The 19,619-nt window shown below is 44.6% G+C and overlaps 1 protein-coding gene across 2 annotated transcripts in view; it reads left to right on the forward strand.

The window, feature by feature from the left end:
* The window catches only part of LOC137420545 (dedicator of cytokinesis protein 1), a gene marked incomplete in the record, with an annotated part of 615,378 nt that overhangs the window by 208,740 nt on the left and 387,019 nt on the right, over positions 1-19,619 (forward strand). For both annotated transcript variants that reach the window (XM_078772553.1, XM_078772554.1), the window contains 5 exon segments: positions 3,321-3,393; positions 3,564-3,667; positions 4,850-5,027; positions 8,012-8,109; positions 11,271-11,360. In XM_078772553.1, coding sequence (XP_078628679.1) covers positions 3,321-3,393; positions 3,564-3,667; positions 4,850-5,027; positions 8,012-8,109; positions 11,271-11,360 — 543 coding nt within the window.

Here is a 19,619-nt window from a genome sequence, read left to right on the forward strand (position 1 = left end):
GATTTTCAAGTTAGCAATCCGGTTCAGAACGATGGAGGAGGGATGGAATGAATGTGAATTTAGACCATGTAGTGAGGGAGACGTATAAGATATTGAATTTCTTTTTTTTGAAGTGGAATGAGTTGGAGAGGAAATTGAGAAAAGCCTTTTAAATAGGAAGAAAAACAGCGTGTTGTAATATACCACTGAATAAAAAACAGAAGGGGAAAGGTTAAACATATTTAAAAATATTTAAACAGAACTATGAACAATCTTATATGCACAAAAATACCAACGGGGGGAGAGCCGAGAGGGACCACCACGAGTCACGTGAACAGGGCAAACGGTGGATGGCAAGGAGATAATGGGGGTGGGGCGAACAGCACACCTGGACAGAAAATACAGGATGAGACAACAGTACACGTGGAGAAAATAAAATAAATGTTTTTGTTTTTTTTTTGTTTTTTGGGGGGGGGGGGTGGGGGGGGTGGGGGGGTGGGGGGGTGGGGATTTAGAACGTTAGACAGTATTATGTTCGCGGTAGAAGGGAAAAAACCAAGAGCCAAGCAAAACACACTTAAGTTAACAAAACACCGACGGGGGTACAACTACAAGGCCACACACGAGGAGCAGAAAACGATTAATTAATTACGAGTTACAGGAAATTCAAACCAAAACTTTGGTTTGGCATTTAATTTAAACACTTGGCATTTAATATGGAATATATATTTTTTCTTGACTTAGGTTTACTTTCTGAACTCAGTATATCAATCTGGTGAGTTTCTTTTACGCTTCGGTGATGTCTTTGTTGAAAGAACCATGTCACTGATTGTCTTTCGCAGCAAGAAGTCAATAACAGGATTATATCACAGGTGGTGTGACAAAATGTAAGGACAGGTACATTTGACGATTGGCTTCACAATTGGGTATATAAGGGTTGTTGCGTTCTGTATTAGTGGAAAACAACTGCTGCACGTCTACAAAAGTTATTTCCGCTTCCTCTGGAGATGGTCCGTCAACTTGACAATGCTGTTTGTCATGGAGTGGTGGCTTTACGAAATTCTGGCATGAAACAGCGTGCTATTTCTCGGCAGTATGGCATCACTCAAGGTCAGGTGTCAAAGATCCTGAAACGAAATGCTCAGAGGAGTGTCCCTACTCCAATACCGAGGCCAGGACGTCCATGCAGAACCACAAGGAGAGATGATCGCCAGCTGCACCGGTTAGTCTGCAATGGCCGTACCAAGTCAGCTAATCGGCTTAGGGCAGAGTGGCAGCAACTAACAAATGTGCCTGTATCCAGAAGGCTAGTCAACCAACGACTGGTTCAAGCAGGCTATCGTGCCAGGCATCCCCTGAGAAAGCCACGCCTGACCAGACAACACAGCCAGCGCTGATTGCAGTGGGCCAGAGAGCACCGTCAATGGCAGCCAGGAAACTGGAATCACGTGACCTTCAATGACGAGTCTAGATTTCTGGTCTATCGGCAATATGGCCGCGTCCGAGTGCGCAGACAAGTGCATGAAGCCCACAACGAAGATTGTATAGTGCCAAGAGTCCAAGCTGGAGGTGGTGGGGTGACCGTTTGGGCTGCTTTTCATGCAGGGGGCAAAACTGACCTGGTTGTTCTGAATGGAAACCTGAACCATTTCAAGTACAGGGCCATTCTGGAAGAAACATTGCTCCCATTTGCTCGTGCAGCCTTTCGAGGAAACTTTGTCTTCCAAGATGACGATGCACGGCCTCGTCATGCTAGCATGATCCAACATTTTCTTGCTGACCGTGGGGTAGAGCATATGGAGTGGCCTGCCATGTCCCCGGATATGAATCCGATAGAGAACTTGTGGGCAGAATTAACGCGTCAAATCGACCACTTGGACCAGCAGCCGACCTTTGTGCGTGAATTGCAGCAGGCTATTGTCACTGCATGGCAAGCGATTCCTGTCCAAACCTTGGCAAATCTCGTGAACAGCATGCCTCAACATGTACGTGCTCTCCTGAATGCTCGTGGGGGTTACACGACGTACTGAGTTGTAATTTTACTGTCCGTAATCCCAGTCATAATTTAGCTTTTGTTTCTATTGAAATTTTTTTTGGCTAATGTGGGGAAGTGGAAAGAGGCATTTGGGAAACATGGGCTGATAATGAGCTTTGAGAAGATGGAGGTGATGTGAGTTGGGCAGCAGAGAAAATTAATGAATATCTGGTGAGAGGGGAAGAAGATCAGACAAGGAAATAGGTTTGAGTATCTGGTGGAACAGTGACCGGGGATGGTAAGTCATTGGCAGAGGTGCGGAGGAGGATTCAGGTGGGTACAAATGCATGGACGATGGTGGAGGGAGTAATGGCAGACACAAAGATTTCAAGGAGATTGAAAGGAAAGGTTCTGATGTCGTGCGTAACGCCGGCCTACCTTTACGGTCTGGAGATGGTGGCACTGACAGGGAGGCAACAACAGAGGCTGCAGGTTTGTGAGAAAAACTGGATCAGGAGGATTGTGGGAGTGAAGAGGTGGATAGAAGGAGAATGGATGAACTGAGGGAGGAGATTGGTGTGCAGATGAGCTTGATGGGAGATTGGTGTGCAGATGAGCTTGATGGGAGATTGGTGTGCAGATGAGCTTGATGGGAGATGTGAAATGGCAGCTGAGATGGGCTGGATATTTGATATGAATGGGGGAAGAGAGAATGGCAGAGTGTGGATAGGTTGAGGGAACAAGGTAGGAGGAAAAGAGGTAGACTACGGTCGAGATGGGAAGATTGTGAGGAGGGATAGCAGTAAGGTGAGAGTGGTTGAAGAGTGGGGAATGTTGCCTGACGATCGAGGGGAATGGAGGAGGGTCGTGGTCAAGGCAGGGCAGGAGCTTGGTACCATTGGACCTCACCCCTTATAAAGGGAAGACACGACAAAGATGATTCCGTATTCCCTCCCTTCCCTTCCTTATCTGGCCGGCGTGACTTTGCCTGGTTGTTTGTTTGGCAATAACTACATTTTAAAAGAGCTAAGCGCCTCAGGTGCTTCTGAAATTTCCACTCGTGCAAAGCCGCCAATAATCTGCTTGTTCAAGGGATTTAAACGCTATTCGTTCCATCCGTTCTATGGCCAATGTTAATCACCGCTCATCACGACAATATGTACGGAGGTTTTTCCCAACCCAGAATAGCTTTGTTTCTCACGTGAGAGGCATCATTTTTGTGCATTTGGTTTTTGTAACTTTCATATCGATCCCTTTTTTTTTTAATCATAATTTGATTTTTCAGGAAAGTGTAAATGCCATTTTCAGTGTCATTGTCTGGTTATAGTAACAGTATTATATCGTTTATCCGAGTTATTTGTTGCAGGTTGCTGTTCCGATTGAAGATGTCTACCGCATCCATTTGCGCTTCCATTTCCGGCACCGCTCTTCCTCCGAGTGTATGTTTTGTTTTGTATGCAGAACCGAGGCTCGTGTCAGATCATGTTCATGGCCTGTTCCACACAATCCGTCTGTACTTGTCCCACAGTCGTTTTTATCACAAATTTCTTGCTTTCATAGAGATCCAACTTGTGTTCCCCTTTACATGTCGAGTTAATATCTTCAACAGCGAAGGACCGATGCGAAAAGGTGTTTGGTATGGCCTTTGTGAAGCTGATGAGGAACGATGGGACGACACTATCTGATGCAGTTCATGAGCTTTTCATATACAAGGTATGACCTAAAACGTATCGATACTAGCCGTCGCCAGGAAGTCTTCTTCTTCATTTTCATATCTTCTCAGTGCGTCATTGTGCCTTTGTTGAATTATACAGGGACTGACTGGATCACTTCCTGTCACCACAAGTTTGTGGTGGGTCATCCTTAACTGTTCTCGCTGTTCAAGTAGAACCTCAATGATCAGATTGATCAGCTGTATGTTCTTATAAGTCCCAGTTAATACAAATGTACGTGGTGGACGTAGCATCGACCGTGAGAGTTGACGTCATTGGCTTACTTCTTTCCCTTTTTCTGTACTAGTGACACACTTGATACTGTAAATCTATATGCAGTATCTGTCAAAAACTAAGGGGACATCAGACTCCTTCCTCTTGCTGACCACAGATGCGACAAAATGTTGCCATAATATGGCTGATCCCTTGATTATCACACTTGTACCTTTTGATGCCGATCTTTTGCCATCACTTAAACTTTTACCTTGTTTCTGAGTGCTATTTTATTCATTGCTAATGTCGTTTCGCCAGTGGTGGTCAGCGGTGAACATTTAAGTTGTTGTTGTTGTATAGCCTCGGACAGTTCTCTTGAAGCCTGCGGCACAAAGACAGCCGATCGATCTCGCAGGAGTGACCCAGAGATCCCCCACATAGAGGATGGTGTACCCCTTGTACCCCCGCCTTCACAAAATCAGGGACACGAGAGGAAGAGACACAGAGACACACACACACAGAAAGAGAAAGGAGACACGAGAGAAAGGGTCGGCCCATGGGAACGAATCTGGGTTGCAGGGAAGAATGGGGAATATTTGTCCCCCGTTTTACATTGGCGAGTACAACCACCACGAAGAGGCGTCCTGGATACTTGTTGAACATTTAAGTAGGCCTCAGTGCTATCTTGTACCTTAGAACCTCATCAAGTTCCACGTCACTTGCAGAGGCCTGTTATCCGACTATGTGCGAATAAATCTGATTGTTGCTGTGTACCTTTGCTGAGCCAATTGAATGTTGTTTTTTTGTGACTGCCACAGTGTGAGCCCATTTAAGGAGAGCATAGTGGAAACCTTTAGGCCACATGTCTTCATACTGCCTCATGTGCTGACCTATTGATACAGCTTCATGTACATTCATGTCAGGATCGGTAGCTAATCTTTCACTCACAATCTGGATGATGTCTTTGCAGAAGACATCTTTGTCTTTGCAGAAAGTTGACGATGTCAGTTCGTACATGCGCCTGCCGTCTGGACCGGACGACTGCATCGATGTCGCCTCGCCGAGCAAGATGCTGCCGGGAATAGTACAGACCAAGGATCGCTTCTACATCTCTACCCTTGTGTGTTCCACCAAGCTTACCCAAAATGGTATGGTGGTTTGTGGTGCAGGTAGACAATCTCAGGGACATCGGAATAAGGTGTCATGTTGATAGCTTGCCTATTCTTTATGCAGAATGCAAACACGTTTCGTTTGTGGTGCAGGTAGATATTCTCAGGGACATCATAATAAGGTGTCATGTTGATAGCTTGCCTATTCTTTATGCAGAATGCAAACACGTTTCGTTTGTGGTGCAGGTAGATATTCTCAGGGACATCATAATAAGGTGTCATGTTGATAGCTTGCCTGTTATTTATGCAGAATGCGGACACCTTTCATTTGTGGTGCAGGTAGACATTCTCAGGGACATCAGAATAAGGTGTCATGTTGATAGCTTGCCTATTATTTATGCAGAATGGGGACACCTTTCATTTGTGGTGCAGGTAGACATTCTCAGGGACATCAGAATAAGGTGTCATGTTGATAGCTTGCCTATTCTTCATGCAGAATGCAGACACCTTTCGTTTGTGGTGCAGGTAGATATTCTCAGGGACATCATAATAAGGTGTCATGTTGATAGCTTGCCTATTATTTATGCAGAATGCGGACACCTTTCATTTGTGGTGCAGCTAGACATTCTCAGGGACATCAGAATAAGGTGTCATGTTGCGAGCTTGCCTATTCTTTATGCAGAATGCGGACGCCTTTCGTTTGTGGTGCAGGTAGACATTCTCAGGGACATCAGAATAAGGTGTCATGTTGATAGCTTGCCTATTCTTTATGCAGAATGTGGACACCTTTCGGTTGTGGTGCAGGTCGACATTCTCAGCGACATCAGAATAAGGTGTCATGTTGATAGCTTGCCTATTCTTTATGCAGAATGCGGACGCCTTTCGTTTGTGGTGCAGGTAGACATTCTCTCGGACATCAGAATAAGGTGTCATGTTGATAGCTTGCCTATTCTTTATGCAGAATGCAGACACCTTTCATTTGTGGTGCAGGTCGACATTCTCAGGGACATCAGAATAAGGTGTCATGTTGATAGCTTGCCTATTCTTTATGCAGAATGCGGACACCTTTCGTTTGTGGTGCATGTAGACATTCTCAGGGACATCAGAATAAGGTGTCATGTTGATAGCTTGCCTATTCTTTATGCAGAATGCAGACACCTTTCATTTGTGGTGCAGGTAGACATTCTCAGGGACATCGGAATAAGGTGTCATGTTGATAGCTTGCCTGACAAATAGTGACAGTAGTGACAGTGACAGTGACACAAGTAGTGAAGTAGTGACATGGGCATTGAGGAAGTTAGGAGTGGAGGAATGGTTGATCAGAGTAATGATGGCGATGTACAAAAGAGCGCGCACAGCTGTAAGGATGAAGGATGGGAACAGTGGTGAGATTGAGGTGAAGGTGGGAGTGCATCAGGGGTCGGTACTAAGTCCACTACTATTTGTAGCTGTGATGGAGGTGCTGGCTCAGAACATAAAGGAGGATTTACCGTGGGAGTTGTTGTATGCAGATGATCTGGTGTTGATTGCAGAAAGTATGGATGGACTGAAGGAGAAGATGAACAAGTGGAAGGAATGTATGGAGACAAAAGGTCTGAAGGTGAATATCGGAAAGACGAAGGTGATGGCAAGTGGTAAAGCATGTGGTGAGGTGGAAAGAACTGGGAAGTGGCCCTGTGCTGTGTGCAGGAAGGGTGTCGGAGTGAACTCCATTCAATGTACAATGTGCGCTGAGTGGGTTCATCAAAAATGTAGTGGTTTGAGAGGGTCATTAACCAGTGTGGCAGCTACCTTCAAGTGTAAGGTGTGCACAGAGGGAGCTGCAGATGGAGGAAATGTTGAGTTGGATCTTGGAGATGGCGTGAAGCTGGAAGGTGTGAAAACATTTTGTTACCTTGGAGACATGCTGAATGGAGAAGGTGGATCAGACTCGGCAACGGTTGCTAGAGTGAGATGTGGATGGAAGAAGTTTCAGGAACTGAGTGGCATGCTGACGAGGAGGGGAGTGTCATTGAAGCTGAAGGGAAAGGTGTATGCTGCATGTGTGAGAAGTGTTACGATTTATGGGAGTGAGACATGGGCAATGAACGTAGAGCAGCAACAAAGGCTGGAAAGGGTGGAAATGCGAATGGTTCGGTGGATGTGCGGAGTATCGTTGAGAGAGAGGAAGACAAATGATTAATTGCGAAAGATAATGGGAATAGAGCCTGTGATTGATGCTGTGAAGAGAAACAGGTTGAGATGGTTTGGTCATGTGTTGAGGAAGGATGAAAGTGACTGGTTGAAAAGAATGATGGAAATGAATGTAGAAGGAAGTAGAGGACGGGGAAGACCGAGAAAGACTTGGCTAAAGATGGTCGAAGAAGAAATGCGGGCAAGGGGGTTAACAAGGAGAGATGCAGAAAATAGGGCAAAATGGAGAAATTGTCATGGGGACCGCAAGGCTAACCCCCGCTCTAGCAGGGAAAATGGCCTTAAAATGCCTTGTTGTTGTTGTTGTTGTTGATACCTTGCCTATTCTTTATGCAGAATGCGGACACCTTTCATTTGTGGTGTAGGTAGACATTCTCAGGGACATCAGAATAAGGTGTCATGTTGCTAGCTTGCCTATTATTTATGCAGAATGCAGACACCTTTCATTTGTGGTGCAGGTAGACATTCTCAGGGACATCAGAATAAGGTGTCATGTTGCTAGCTTGCCTATTCTTTATGCTGAATGTGGACACCTTTCGTTTGTGGTGCAGGTAGCCTCGGTGTTTTGACAACAATAATGTTTAACGCAAGCGCTGAAGTATTAAGTTTGGTTTCGCTGAACTAGAATTGTCCAAAAAAGAGGATTATTTACATGATTCTATTTTTGTTACGCAGATAATAATAATAATGGGTGTAAACTATGATTTAATTGTATGAACGGTATTTGCTCTTATTTTTGCCCAATTTGCATCAGCCGTCGATCATGACTCCCATTGTATGGGCCTCACATATGGTTTCTTATTGTAAAGATGTCGTGTTTGTGTTTGCAGTGCAGCTTTTGGGCCTGCTGAAATGGCGCTCAAACCCGAGCATGCTTCGGGAAAACCTGAAACAGCTGATGAAGGTGAACGGTGAGGAGGTGGTGAAGGTGAGACATAAGCAGCCTTGCTGTTTGTCCTGTGCACTCGGTCCAGAAGCTCCATTGTTTTCAGTCGAATGGTTTTGACTTGTTTCGTGAATTGCTCCTTCAGTGTCGATTTGGAACCTTTTGATCCCCATGTTCATAAAAAAAGGAAAAAAATAGCAAAGCCTTTTCTTGGCTCTTTGCCCTCGCTAGAGGAGAGGGTTTGTCTGTCCGTTTGTCTGTCCATTTTTTCCGGCAAGTATGTTGATCGGTTGGTTTGTCTGTCTGTCTGTCTGTGCGCAGCACTACGTCTGCACCGTTGCACGTAGAATCGCCAAACTTTACACACATATTTGTCTTGCCTGGAATAGACTGTGCCCAATTTTTAACTCTCTCGGCCCAAGGACTCCATTATGACGTCATAATTTGATAATTCGACAAGTACAAAACTTCATCTAATCAAGATGCAATTTCTTGAGTGCCATGTTGGCATAAACTGGTGGAGAAAAAAAAAAAAGATGATGACGTCATCGGTCACGTGGTTCGGCCGCCATCTTGGAAAAACCATAAAACTTTGCACCTCTATATCTCCGAAAGTGCTGAATAGAAAAAATTGAGACATGGCTCATTGTAAAGAACTCTCTACGGGGAATATAACATGTGTATGATGATGTCATCGGTCACGTGGTTCGGCCGCCATCTTGCAAAAACCGAAAAACTTTGCACCTCTATATCTCCAATAGTGCTGAATAGAAAAAATTGAGACATGGCTCATTGTAAAGAACTCTCCATGGGGAATAAAATATGTTAATGATGATGTCATCGGTCACGTGGTTCGGCCGCCATCTTTGAAAAACCGAAAAACTTTGCACCTCTATATCTCCGAAAGTGCTGAATAGAAAAAATTGAGACATGGCTCATTGTAAAGAACTCTCCATGGGGAATAAAATATTTTAATGATGATGTCATAGGTGCCTCCATTATGACGTCATAATTCGACAAGTACAAAACTTCATCGATCAAGATGAAATTTCTTGAGCATCATCAAGGAATAAATTAGTTTAGAAATACAAATAATGATGACGTCATCGGTCACGTGGTTCGGCCGCCATATTTGTCCAAAATGGCCGATAAAAAGTACATTCCCGCAAGTCCTCAGTCTCTGAGCGATTTTTCATTTGTTTGTCTGTCTGCTTGTCTGTCTGTCTGTTTGTCCACACAGAATAAATATGATTTTCTCTGCAACCGTTGGTCCGATTGACAGGAAATTTTCACCATAGGTGCAACTCCACCTGTAATTTTTAAAAAGAATCATGACTTCATAGGTCACGTGGTATGGGCGCCATCTTGGAAAAACTGAAAAACTTTGCACCTCTATATCTCCGAAAGCGCTGCATAGAAAAAATTGAGACATGGCTCATTGTAAAGAACTATCCAAGGGGAATAAAATATGTTAATGATGATGTCATAGGTGCCTCCATTATGACGTCATAATTCGACAAGTACAAAACTTCATCTGATCAAGATGAAATTTATGGAGCGTCATCTAGGGATAAATTGGTGGAGAAAAAAATAATGATGGCGTCATTGGTCACGTGGTTCGGCCGCCATATTTATTTTAACACAAAACCCTTAAAACCACCAGAAACACATCCTGGCGAGGGTCTGCAATCTCCGATTGCTCTTTCTTGTTTATCTTTTATTACATGGAGCCTAAAATGTTCTATCCCCAAATAGGGATAAAGTTATCGTGAGTACTAATCCCATTGGTGTGGCAAGAACGAGGTGATTATGTGGCATCACATTACTCGATACCATTTAGTGATCGGTGGTTTCTAGTTTTCTTTTCAACCGTTTTTGTGCTTCTGCTGCTGAACTTCAAAGGTCATTTGTCCTTTGAAAACGTCAAAGGTCATGTGCCTCCACCACCGAAGGTTGATGGAGGTTATGGTTTCACCTGTTTGTCTGTCTCCTGTCTGTGAGCAGGATATCACAAAAAAAGATATGGATGAGTTTGGCCGAAATTTGGTGGACAGGTTGGTGTGTGACGCGGGCGAATTGATTCGATCTTGGTGAATATCCGGATCTGGATCCGGATACTAGAATTTAAAAAAATTTCAAGTGATTCTTCACCATTGAGACATAGGGTCAAAAATAATATATATCACAATATCTCAAAACGTTATGGATGAATTTGGCCGAAATTTGGTGGATGAGCTGGGTAAGTGATAAGATCAAGCCAATTAGATGTTGGTTCAGGTCTGGATGCAGATCCGGGCTATCGGTGGGATACAGAACGTAAAGCCTGGTGGAGGTATGAGCTCTACCGAGTGCCGTTCTTGTTTTTCATATGTCCCTTAATTTAGATAAAATGTAACAGCGGGTTGACATCTAGCACTGGTGGAGGCACATCCTTTGACGCATTGGCATAAAATTTAAATTTCTACTTTTTATTCATTTATTTTAAGAGTAACAAAGGTTTGTGCAAAGCTTCTCCATTAAGAGAAGATTTAAATGACGTGACCAATCAAGCAAGCATGAAAATGAGAGAAAAAAAATGTACATTGCACTTGTATGTGTGTACGTGATCAAGGTTTGCGAATCTGCTACTGCAACATTGTAATTGTAAGAGAGATTGTTTGGAAGCAATGGCAACAAAAATGTGCAGGGACAACAGGTGAAAGACGAGATCGACAAATGCGGATAAGCAGGAAATAGAAAAACACTAAAGTATGTTGGGTGACATCAATACCATTTGGGGGAGTGTGTGTGATTCTCACGACGAGAGCATCGGAAACAGATTCATCATGGGTGAGTCAAGATGGGCTCGTTTGTTCATAAATCGTAATGAAGTTTTTGATTAATGTTAACATTGACATCCAGGAAGGAAACAACTGAGTATACAGACTTGCTTGCGTCAACGTTGGTAAACTTGCGTCACCTTTTGTCACCTTGCGTCACATTTAATCTTCTGTGAACTTTCATCATCTTATTTGCATAGTGTTACATTAACGTATGTTAAGTGAGAACGAATAGGAGATTTTGCTCTCATTGCTGTACACATCTTTATATGTATTTTGCTTCCCGTTTGACATCACCGCTTGTGTTGCGGATCGTTCTCTTATCATGAAGAAAGTTCATGTTGTACTTTGAGCTGTTCAGGTTGTGTTCCTTTTGTCACATAGTTTCTACAAGACACACTCGATGCTCTGTTCAACATCATGATGGAGAACTCCGAGAGCGAGCTGTACGACAACTTGGTGTTTGACGCCCTGGTGCGTACCAAGCACCACACCATTGTAACCGCCTGTCCCACACGCCGCCCTTGTTGTTGTGCTTTCTCACTATCGGGATTATTTTTTTTGTATACAAGGTCGAGGCTCGTGTAAGAGGAACATTATCACGAACAGAACAGAATTTTCGCTCTTTCACGAGCCTCGATCTTGTATACAAAAAAACAAAAACAAACAAACAAAAAAAAACAGACAAACTGACACATAAAACATATGATAAAGGGAGCGGGAGACAAGATAGGGAGAGACAGGGAAGTACACAATCACAACAGTAGAGAACAGGGACATCAGGAGATCTGTGAGGGGAGGGGGGGAGGAACGGGAAGGGGGGGGGGGGGTGGAGAGGGGCGCGAAAGGTATAAAAAACATGGACATTCCTAGGACTTCCAGGAAAGCAGTCGGTATTTCAAAAAAGTGGATCTGGGGTGAATTAAAAATGTGGATTGAACATCTCGTGTCCTTTAAAATCGAATTGTCCTCTTCTTCATCTTTGTTTTCCCAATGAGTTATCATTTGTGAAACGTCACATTGTGTAAGTTTAAATAATACAGGGGGCGGTGATCATTGTTTGTACCCTGCGCACGCGAAGCTAAAAGTGGGGATAAGCAACTGGTGCGTGTCCATGTGTCCGTCCGTATGTGTTATCAGTTTATGATTGAGGAACAACTTATTTGAATTGATTGTTATACTTGGAACACGAACCGGAATGTGAATAGAGGAAAACAAATCTGCTGTTTCAACGTACTTTGTCTCTGAAGTCCTCCTGATCGCTCATGTGCAGAGGTGAGTGAGGTAATACTTTTACTCTGTCTACCTGCTTGGCAGTCAAGCAAAATTGAAAATCATTCCAAACAGGAAGCGTCATAAAGGACTGTTTTTAAGGATGTCATAAAGGACATAAACAACAGCAGGCACGAAGAACTATTGTAACATGGTAGATAGGGTGATGTCATCGACTCAGGGTAAAATGCAGAATGAATCTATTTCTACGACTTCTGCATTCTTTATTTCCTTTAAATTTAATTATATACTTGAACACTGCAGCAGTACCTGGGAATGTTAAACAGGGCTTGTGTAAAACTGCTTCAATTGTGATAAACCTCTGGATTCTTTTTTTTGAACAAGCTTTAAAATCATTATTTTATTAAAATTGAAGTATATACTTAAAGAAGTGTATATTATGTAAACAATAGTTAAATATCATGGGAATTTAATATTCTCAAGTTATTTGTTCCGAAAAATATTGCTCGATTAAATCAACCCTCCCCTCCCCCCCCAACCCTGAGTCATCAACTCCCTCCTCCCTTAACCCCAAGTGCTCAACTCCTGCCCCCCAACGCCGAGTCCTTAACTCCGTCCATCCCCACAATCATGAGTCCTCAATCCCTCCTTCCCCCCAACCCCAAATCTTGAAAAACCCTGACACCGGAAGTCTTCAGCCTTCCCCTGATCCCAACTCTCTGCCTCTCCCACCCCAACTGTCTGTCTTCCAACTCGGAAGGTCACTCATTATTCTGTTGAGTATGGTGAAATCTATCATGAAGAAGTGGAAGACGTATCATACCACACAGACTCCACCGAGATCAGGTCGCCCGTCCAAACTCAGCAGCCGAGCAAGCAGGAAACTGGTTTGGGATGTCACTGTAAATCCAACAATTACTTTGAAAGATCTTCTTCTTTTTTTGTATACTGAATCGAGGCTCGTGAAAGAGCTAACATTTATTTCACAAACAAATCAACCAGACAAACAAAATATATAAAAAGAGGGAGCGGAAGACAAGATGGGGAGAGAAGGGGAGGCACACAAACATAACATTTGAGAGCAGGGAGATGTGTGGGAGGGAGAGGGGTTGGGGGGAGGAGGCGTGGGAAGGGGGGGGGGGGGGTGGGAGAAGTATAAAACACAAGGACTTCCAGGACAGAAGTTGGTATTTCAAAAAAGTGGATTTGGGGTGAAATTAGCGGGGGTAGAAAAGATCAAGGTTTTGGATGGGGGAAGATAAGAGATGGTGGTGAACAGCTGTTTTAAAGACCTGGAGGGTGGAGTGGGATTGAAGAGAGTGAGGGAGTTTGTTCCAGAGGCGGGAGAAAAAACGGAATGAAGGAGTGAAGGTGACCAGAGAGTCTTGTTTTTGGCAGTTTAACCATAAGAGGGTTGCAGGCAGATCTTGTGCGACCTGCAGGAATATTTGGGGGACAGAGCCCAGAGTGAGCTGGGGGGGCAAGGCCAGAGAGGAGTCGGTAGAAGACGGAAAGGCCACCAACCTGCCTGCGGTGAGTGAGTGAAAGGCCCTCGGAGTTAGCTTCATCGCGGAGATTCCAATGATTCTGAACGCTTTGGTTTCAACAGCGTGAAGACGAGCTAGGTGTGAGGCAGGAGCACCAGCCCAGAGGGGAGACCAGTATTCCATTGAGCTGCGGATGAAAGCCTTGTATGTGGTGAGGAGCTCAGGTGTGCCAAGGAAGGACTTCGCACGACGGAGAATGCCCAGTCGGCGACTGGCTTTGGAGGCCAGATTTGAAATGTGGTTTTCCCAGGAAAGATCATGGCAGATAGTGAGACCCAAAAGCTTGAGTGACAGAACTTATTGGAGAGGATTATTCAGAAAGTGGATGGGAGGGTTGTCCAGTCGGTCTTTTCGGAGAGACATCGTAAGAGTGTGAGATTTGTCAGGATTGAAAGACATGTTCCACTTGTTTGCCCAGTCTGTGATTTTGTCCAGGTCTGCAGAGAGTGAGGAGGCTGCAGACTGCCGATCTGAGGGATGAGGAATGGAGCGACAGAGAGTAGAGTCATCAGCAAAGAGATAGAGAGGATTTTCAAGAGAGTCAGAGAGATCATTGATGAAGACCAGAAAAAGCACAGGGCCCAGAACATTGCCTTGGGGAACTCCAGCCTGAACAGGAAGAGGAGATGAGAGAACCCCATTCAGGGCCACACATTGACTACGACTCAAGAGGAAGTCCGCCAGCCATGCGTGGAGATTACCATGGATACCAAAGGAGGAGAGTTTGGTGAGCAGAGCGGGGTGCCAGACCGTATCGAAGGCACGTGACATGTCAAGGGAGACAGCTCTAATTTCCTGTTTGGCATTGAGGACCTCCATCCATTGTTGAGAAAGCAGAAGCAGCATGTCCAGAATAGAGTGACCAGGTCTGAAACCAAATTGATGATCAGAGATCAAGCCATTGGGGAAGAGGAAAGATTTCATATCTGAAGCAATGATGGATTCCATGACTTTGCTGATAATTGGGAGAAGGCTGATTGGTCTGTAGTTGCTCGGATCTATTTTTGCACCTTTTTTGTGCAAAGCGGTGATGTTGTCTGATTTCCAAACAGATGGCAGATGACCTTGAGCAAAAGAGAGGGTGAAGAGAACAGAGAGAGGAAGTGAAAGAGCGGAAGAACAGGATTTTAGGACCCGTGGGCTGATGCCGTCAGGTCCAGTTGCAGAATCAGATTCGAGGGTTGACAGAAACTTTTCCACCTTGTCAGGAGGAAAGGACACAGAGTCCAGGAGCAGCTGGGGACCACTGGGTACGGTGGGTACAGAGAGGGATGGGTTTGGGACACAAGATTTAGAGGCAAACACAGAGTTCAGGCATTCAGCTTTTTCACGTGCGGAGTCAGCCGTGTAGCCGTTTGAGGTGAGGAAGGGGATGGAGGGGGAACAAACACCAGAAACAGATTTGACCAGACGCCACCAGGATTTGGAAGAGGGAGACAGATAAGAGAGTTCGGTCTTGAGAACGGAGAGATATTGTTTCCTGGCTCTCCTGAGGGTGGACACACACTTGTTTCGGGCTTTGTGAAAGGAAATGAGATTTCCTTCCGTTGGATTTGCTTTCCAGGAGACGAAAGCAAGTTGTTTCTGGGCAACAGCGTCACCACAAGATTCCGTGTACCATGGACGGGAGGAAGGCTATGACAACTGAAGACGAGATGGGATAAATCTGTGCATGAGAGAGAGCAATTTACTTTGGAAGAATTCCCAGGATGAGTTGATGTCAGAGGCGGTAGAGATGGGAGACCAGTCCAGATGATTGATGGCTGCTTGAAGACCGTGCCAGTTGGCCTGAGTGAAATGCCAGACTCGTCGACGCTGAGGAGGCTCTCTGAGAATGGTCAGAGAGATGTCCACTTTAACAAGCACATGATCAGATGAGCCGATTGGAGCAGAAGAAGAGCAGCAGACATTTTCAGGGAAGTTAGTCATAAAACAAGTCCAGAAGAGAATATGCTCCGTTGACTGAGATCCGGGTCGGGAAATTGACAGATTGTGTCAGTCCCAGTGGGTCGCAGAAGTCCTTTGCTGAAGAGCCATGGCTGGTGAGAGAGGTACCCACACCCAGCCAACTGGCATGATCTGCAATCTGCAAGACTCGATGTCCGAGATGGGGGTCGGTGTTTATCAATCAACAATATAATGCTCCCTTCACAAAGCTGGCATCTAAGGACAGGAGGCAAGAAAGAAGCCATTACTGAAAAGACCCATCTAAAATCTCGAATGGAGTTTGCGAGAAAGCTTCAATGCTGTAGTCATTTGAAGAAAAGTTTTGTGGTAAGACGAGACTAAAACCTTTTGGTCTAAATTCAAAGCGATGCATCTGGCGCAAGCCTAACACTGTACATCGCCCAGTCAACACCATCCCTCCTGTCAATCATGGCGATGGCAGCATCATGTTATGGGGATGCTTTTAATCAACCAGGACTGGCAATGTTTGTCAGGATAGAAGGGAGATGGTGCAATGTACAGGAGAATCCTTGATAATAAAAAACCTGCTTGAGTCGGCCATTAATCCGAAACTGGGTCGGAGATTCACATTTCAGCTGAACAATGATCCGAGGCACAACGCTAAAGCGACACTGGAGTGGCTGAATGAGAAGAAAAGAAATGTTCTCGAGTATATTAAATCCCAGTTAAAGCCCTCACTTGATCCCACTTGAACATTTATGGCGACCCTTGAAGATTGCCGTCCATCGACGATTCCCATCAGACTTGGCAGAATTATTTTCACGTGAAGAATGGGCAAAGATTTCACCATCTCACTGTGCCAAGGTGGTAGAGGCCGACCCAACAACACTCGCAGCAATCCTTGCTGCAAAAGGTGCTTCCACCAAGTGCTGACCTAAGGGGCTGAATACTTTTGCAACTAGTGAATTTTGATTTGTACATGTTTTTTGCAGATATTCCTGACATGTAAATTCCTTCAACAAAAACAGTGTTTCGTGTGATCTCTTTAGTTATGAATGTAAAATTTATTTCAATATAATTAAAAAATTCACAATTTGGGGTCCGTCTGTCTGACCGTGATACATTTGGTCGTTACTTATCCAATCTGAACCAAATTTGACAGGAGGACTAAGGGTCAAATGATGGAGTTTGTAATGACTTAAGTTGCCCCCGTCCCCATGGGGGGTTTCCGCCTTGGGCAAAATCCGGGTTGAAGTGTCAATCAATCAATCAATCAATATGTCCATGTCAATTATGACGATGGGCGACACTGTAGCCATCTGTGCCATCTCTCGCGCTGCTGGGCCGCATTCGCAGCAACAGCAGCCTCTGCAATCAATGCACCCTTTCTAATAGCTGCTCTCCAGCTTTGCCTTATTTGTGTCAAGTCATACCATTGCCCCATCAATATTGAAGATATTTAGGTCTTCCTTGATGTCATCCTTTCAATGTTTACAGGGCCTGCCACATGGGCGTGTTCCAGTGGTTATTTCACAAAATGTACTCTTTTTGCGAGACAATGGTCTGCAATATGGCTCACGTGACCCAGCCACCTCAGTCTTGACTTCTTCACCATCGTGCTTATAGTTATTATGTTGGCATTAGCTAGGACTTCCATATTAGTGATCTTTTGCCGCCAGCGAATATGCATGATGTGGCATAAGCATCTCTGGTGGAACATCTCCAGCTGGTGTCATTTATTTAGGGTCACCCAGGTCTCTCTACCATGTAGCAGTTTTGCCAAGATGACAAAGTGGTATCCAATCAGCTTGGTGTTGAGGGATAGACCTGAATGACACCACGCTCGACTTTGGAGTGAGTAAAACGTGGATGTTGCCCAGGCTAATCTCCTCTGGATTTCGCCATCCAGGTGTCCATCACTGGTGATCATGCTTCCCAAGTACACAAACCTGTTCGTTATTTTTAATGGTGTGTCTCCAAGAATGATGGGCATCACTCCAGCTGATTGTGATGGTTGGTGTAGTATCTCTGTTTTTTCTTTACCAATTGTCAGTCCCCACCTTGTGCAGGCATCATGCAGGGCATCAATAATTTTCTGCAGTTCCTCCACCTTATTACAGGCGAATGCAGCATCATCTGCATCAAGTAGTTCCTTGATGATATCTCGCAGTGACTTTCTAGTCCTTAGCCTGTGCAAATTAAACAGGTTGCCATCCAGGCTTGGAGCGAACACCAAACCTGTAGCCTGCCAAACACCCCCAAGTGCCATTCCAATCACATAACTGAATATGATGGTGAAGCAGGCGGCAGCTAGATTGCAGCCTTGGCGGAACCTGTAATGATGTTTTTAAGGGGGTGTTAAAGTGTATAAATAACTTTCTGTGCTGTTTTTACAAGGCTGTAATCCCCACCTCCCCTCCCCTGCCCCAGGGGGTTTTTCCTCCTTGAGGAAATGCCATATTAAGGCTTGTCATGGAGATTTTCCAAGGCTGTTTCAAATAACAAAAGTAATAACAACAATTCAAGTCCTCTGTATCTCTGGGCGGGGTCTTTGGGCCTAAAAGGATATTTAGGGTCCTCTGGGTCTTTTGGGTCTGTGGGGTCTTTGGAGTTTTTATTGGTCTTTGGGGTATTTAGAATCCTCTGGGTCTTTTGGGTCTTCAGGGTATTTTGGGTCTTTAGGGTATTTTGGGTCTTTAGGGGTTTTTGAGTCTTCTGGGTCCTCTAGGTCCTCTGGGTCTTTTGTGTCTTCGTGGTCTTTAAGGTTCTTCGGAGTCGTTGTGGTCTTTTGGGTCCTCAAGGTTTTTTGGGTCTTCAGGGTATTTTGGGTCTTGTCTTTTGGGTCTTTTGGGTCTGTAAGGGTTTTTGGAGCCTTTTGGGTCCTCTGGATCCTCCGCGTCATTTGGGTCTTTGGGGTCTTAGGTTTTTAAGGGGTCTTTTTGATCTTTGAACGGGTCTTGTGGGTCTTTGGGGTCTTTTGAATCATCTGGGTCTTTTGGGTCTTCATTGTATTTAGGGTTATTTGTGGTCTTTTTGGTCCTCCGGGTCTTTTGGGTCTTCGGGGTCTTCGAGGTTCTTTGGAATCTTTGTGGTCTTTTGGGTCCTCTGGGTTTTTGGGGTTTTCAGGGTATTTATGGGTCTTGTTTTTGGAGTCTTTTGGGTCTTTAAGGGATTTTGGAGCCTTTTGGGTCCTCTGGGTCCTCCGTGTCATTTGGGTCTTAGGTTTTTAAGGGGTCTTTTGGATCTTTAAACAGGTCTTGTGGGTCTTCAGGGTCTTTTGAATCATCTGGGTCTTTTGGGCCTTCGGGTTCTTTAAGGTTCTTCAGGGTCTTTGGGGTATTTTGGGTCCTCTGGGTCTTTTGGATCTTTGTGGTCTTTAAGGTTCTTCGGAGTCTTTGGGGGTTTTTCACTCTTCGGGGGGTCTTTGGGGTCTTTGTGATCTTTAAGGGTCTTTTGGGTCCTCTGTTTTTTTTTTTTTAAATCTTTGTAGTCTTTAAGGTTCTTCAAAGTATTTGTGGTCTTCAGGGTCTTTTGGGTCTTCATTGTATTTAGGGTTATTCGTGGTCTTTTTGGTCCTCTGTGTCTTTTTGGTCTTCGAGGTCTTTGAGGTACTTTAGGTCTTTGGGGATTTTAAGGATCCTTTGGGTCCTCTGGGCCTTTTGGGTCTTCAGGTTATTTAAGGTTATTCAGGCTCTTTGAGGTTTTTTTGGGTCTTCGTGGTCTTTTGTGTATTTGTGGTCTTTAAGGGTCTTTTGGGTCTTCTGAGTATTTTGGGTATTTGGGATATTTAAGGGTCTTCAGGATCTTTTGGGTCTTCATGGTCTTAAGGTCCTTTGGGGTCTTTGGGGTCCTCTGGGTCTTTTGGGTATCCAGGATCTTTAAGGGGCTTCAGGATCTTTTGTGTCCTCTGGATCTTTTCAGTCTTTGGGATCTTAGAGGTACTTTAGGTCTTCAGGGGTTTTAAGGATCTTTTGGGTTCTATAGGTCTTTTGTGTCTTTGGGGTCTAAGGTTCTTCAGGGTCTAAGGTTCTACGGGGTCTTTGTG

The sequence above is a fragment of the Myxine glutinosa genome, chromosome 2, assembly GCF_964187855.1.
Source record: "Myxine glutinosa chromosome 2, kmMyxGlut1.1, whole genome shotgun sequence".
NCBI classification, from domain to species: Eukaryota; Metazoa; Chordata; class Myxini; order Myxiniformes; family Myxinidae; genus Myxine; species Myxine glutinosa.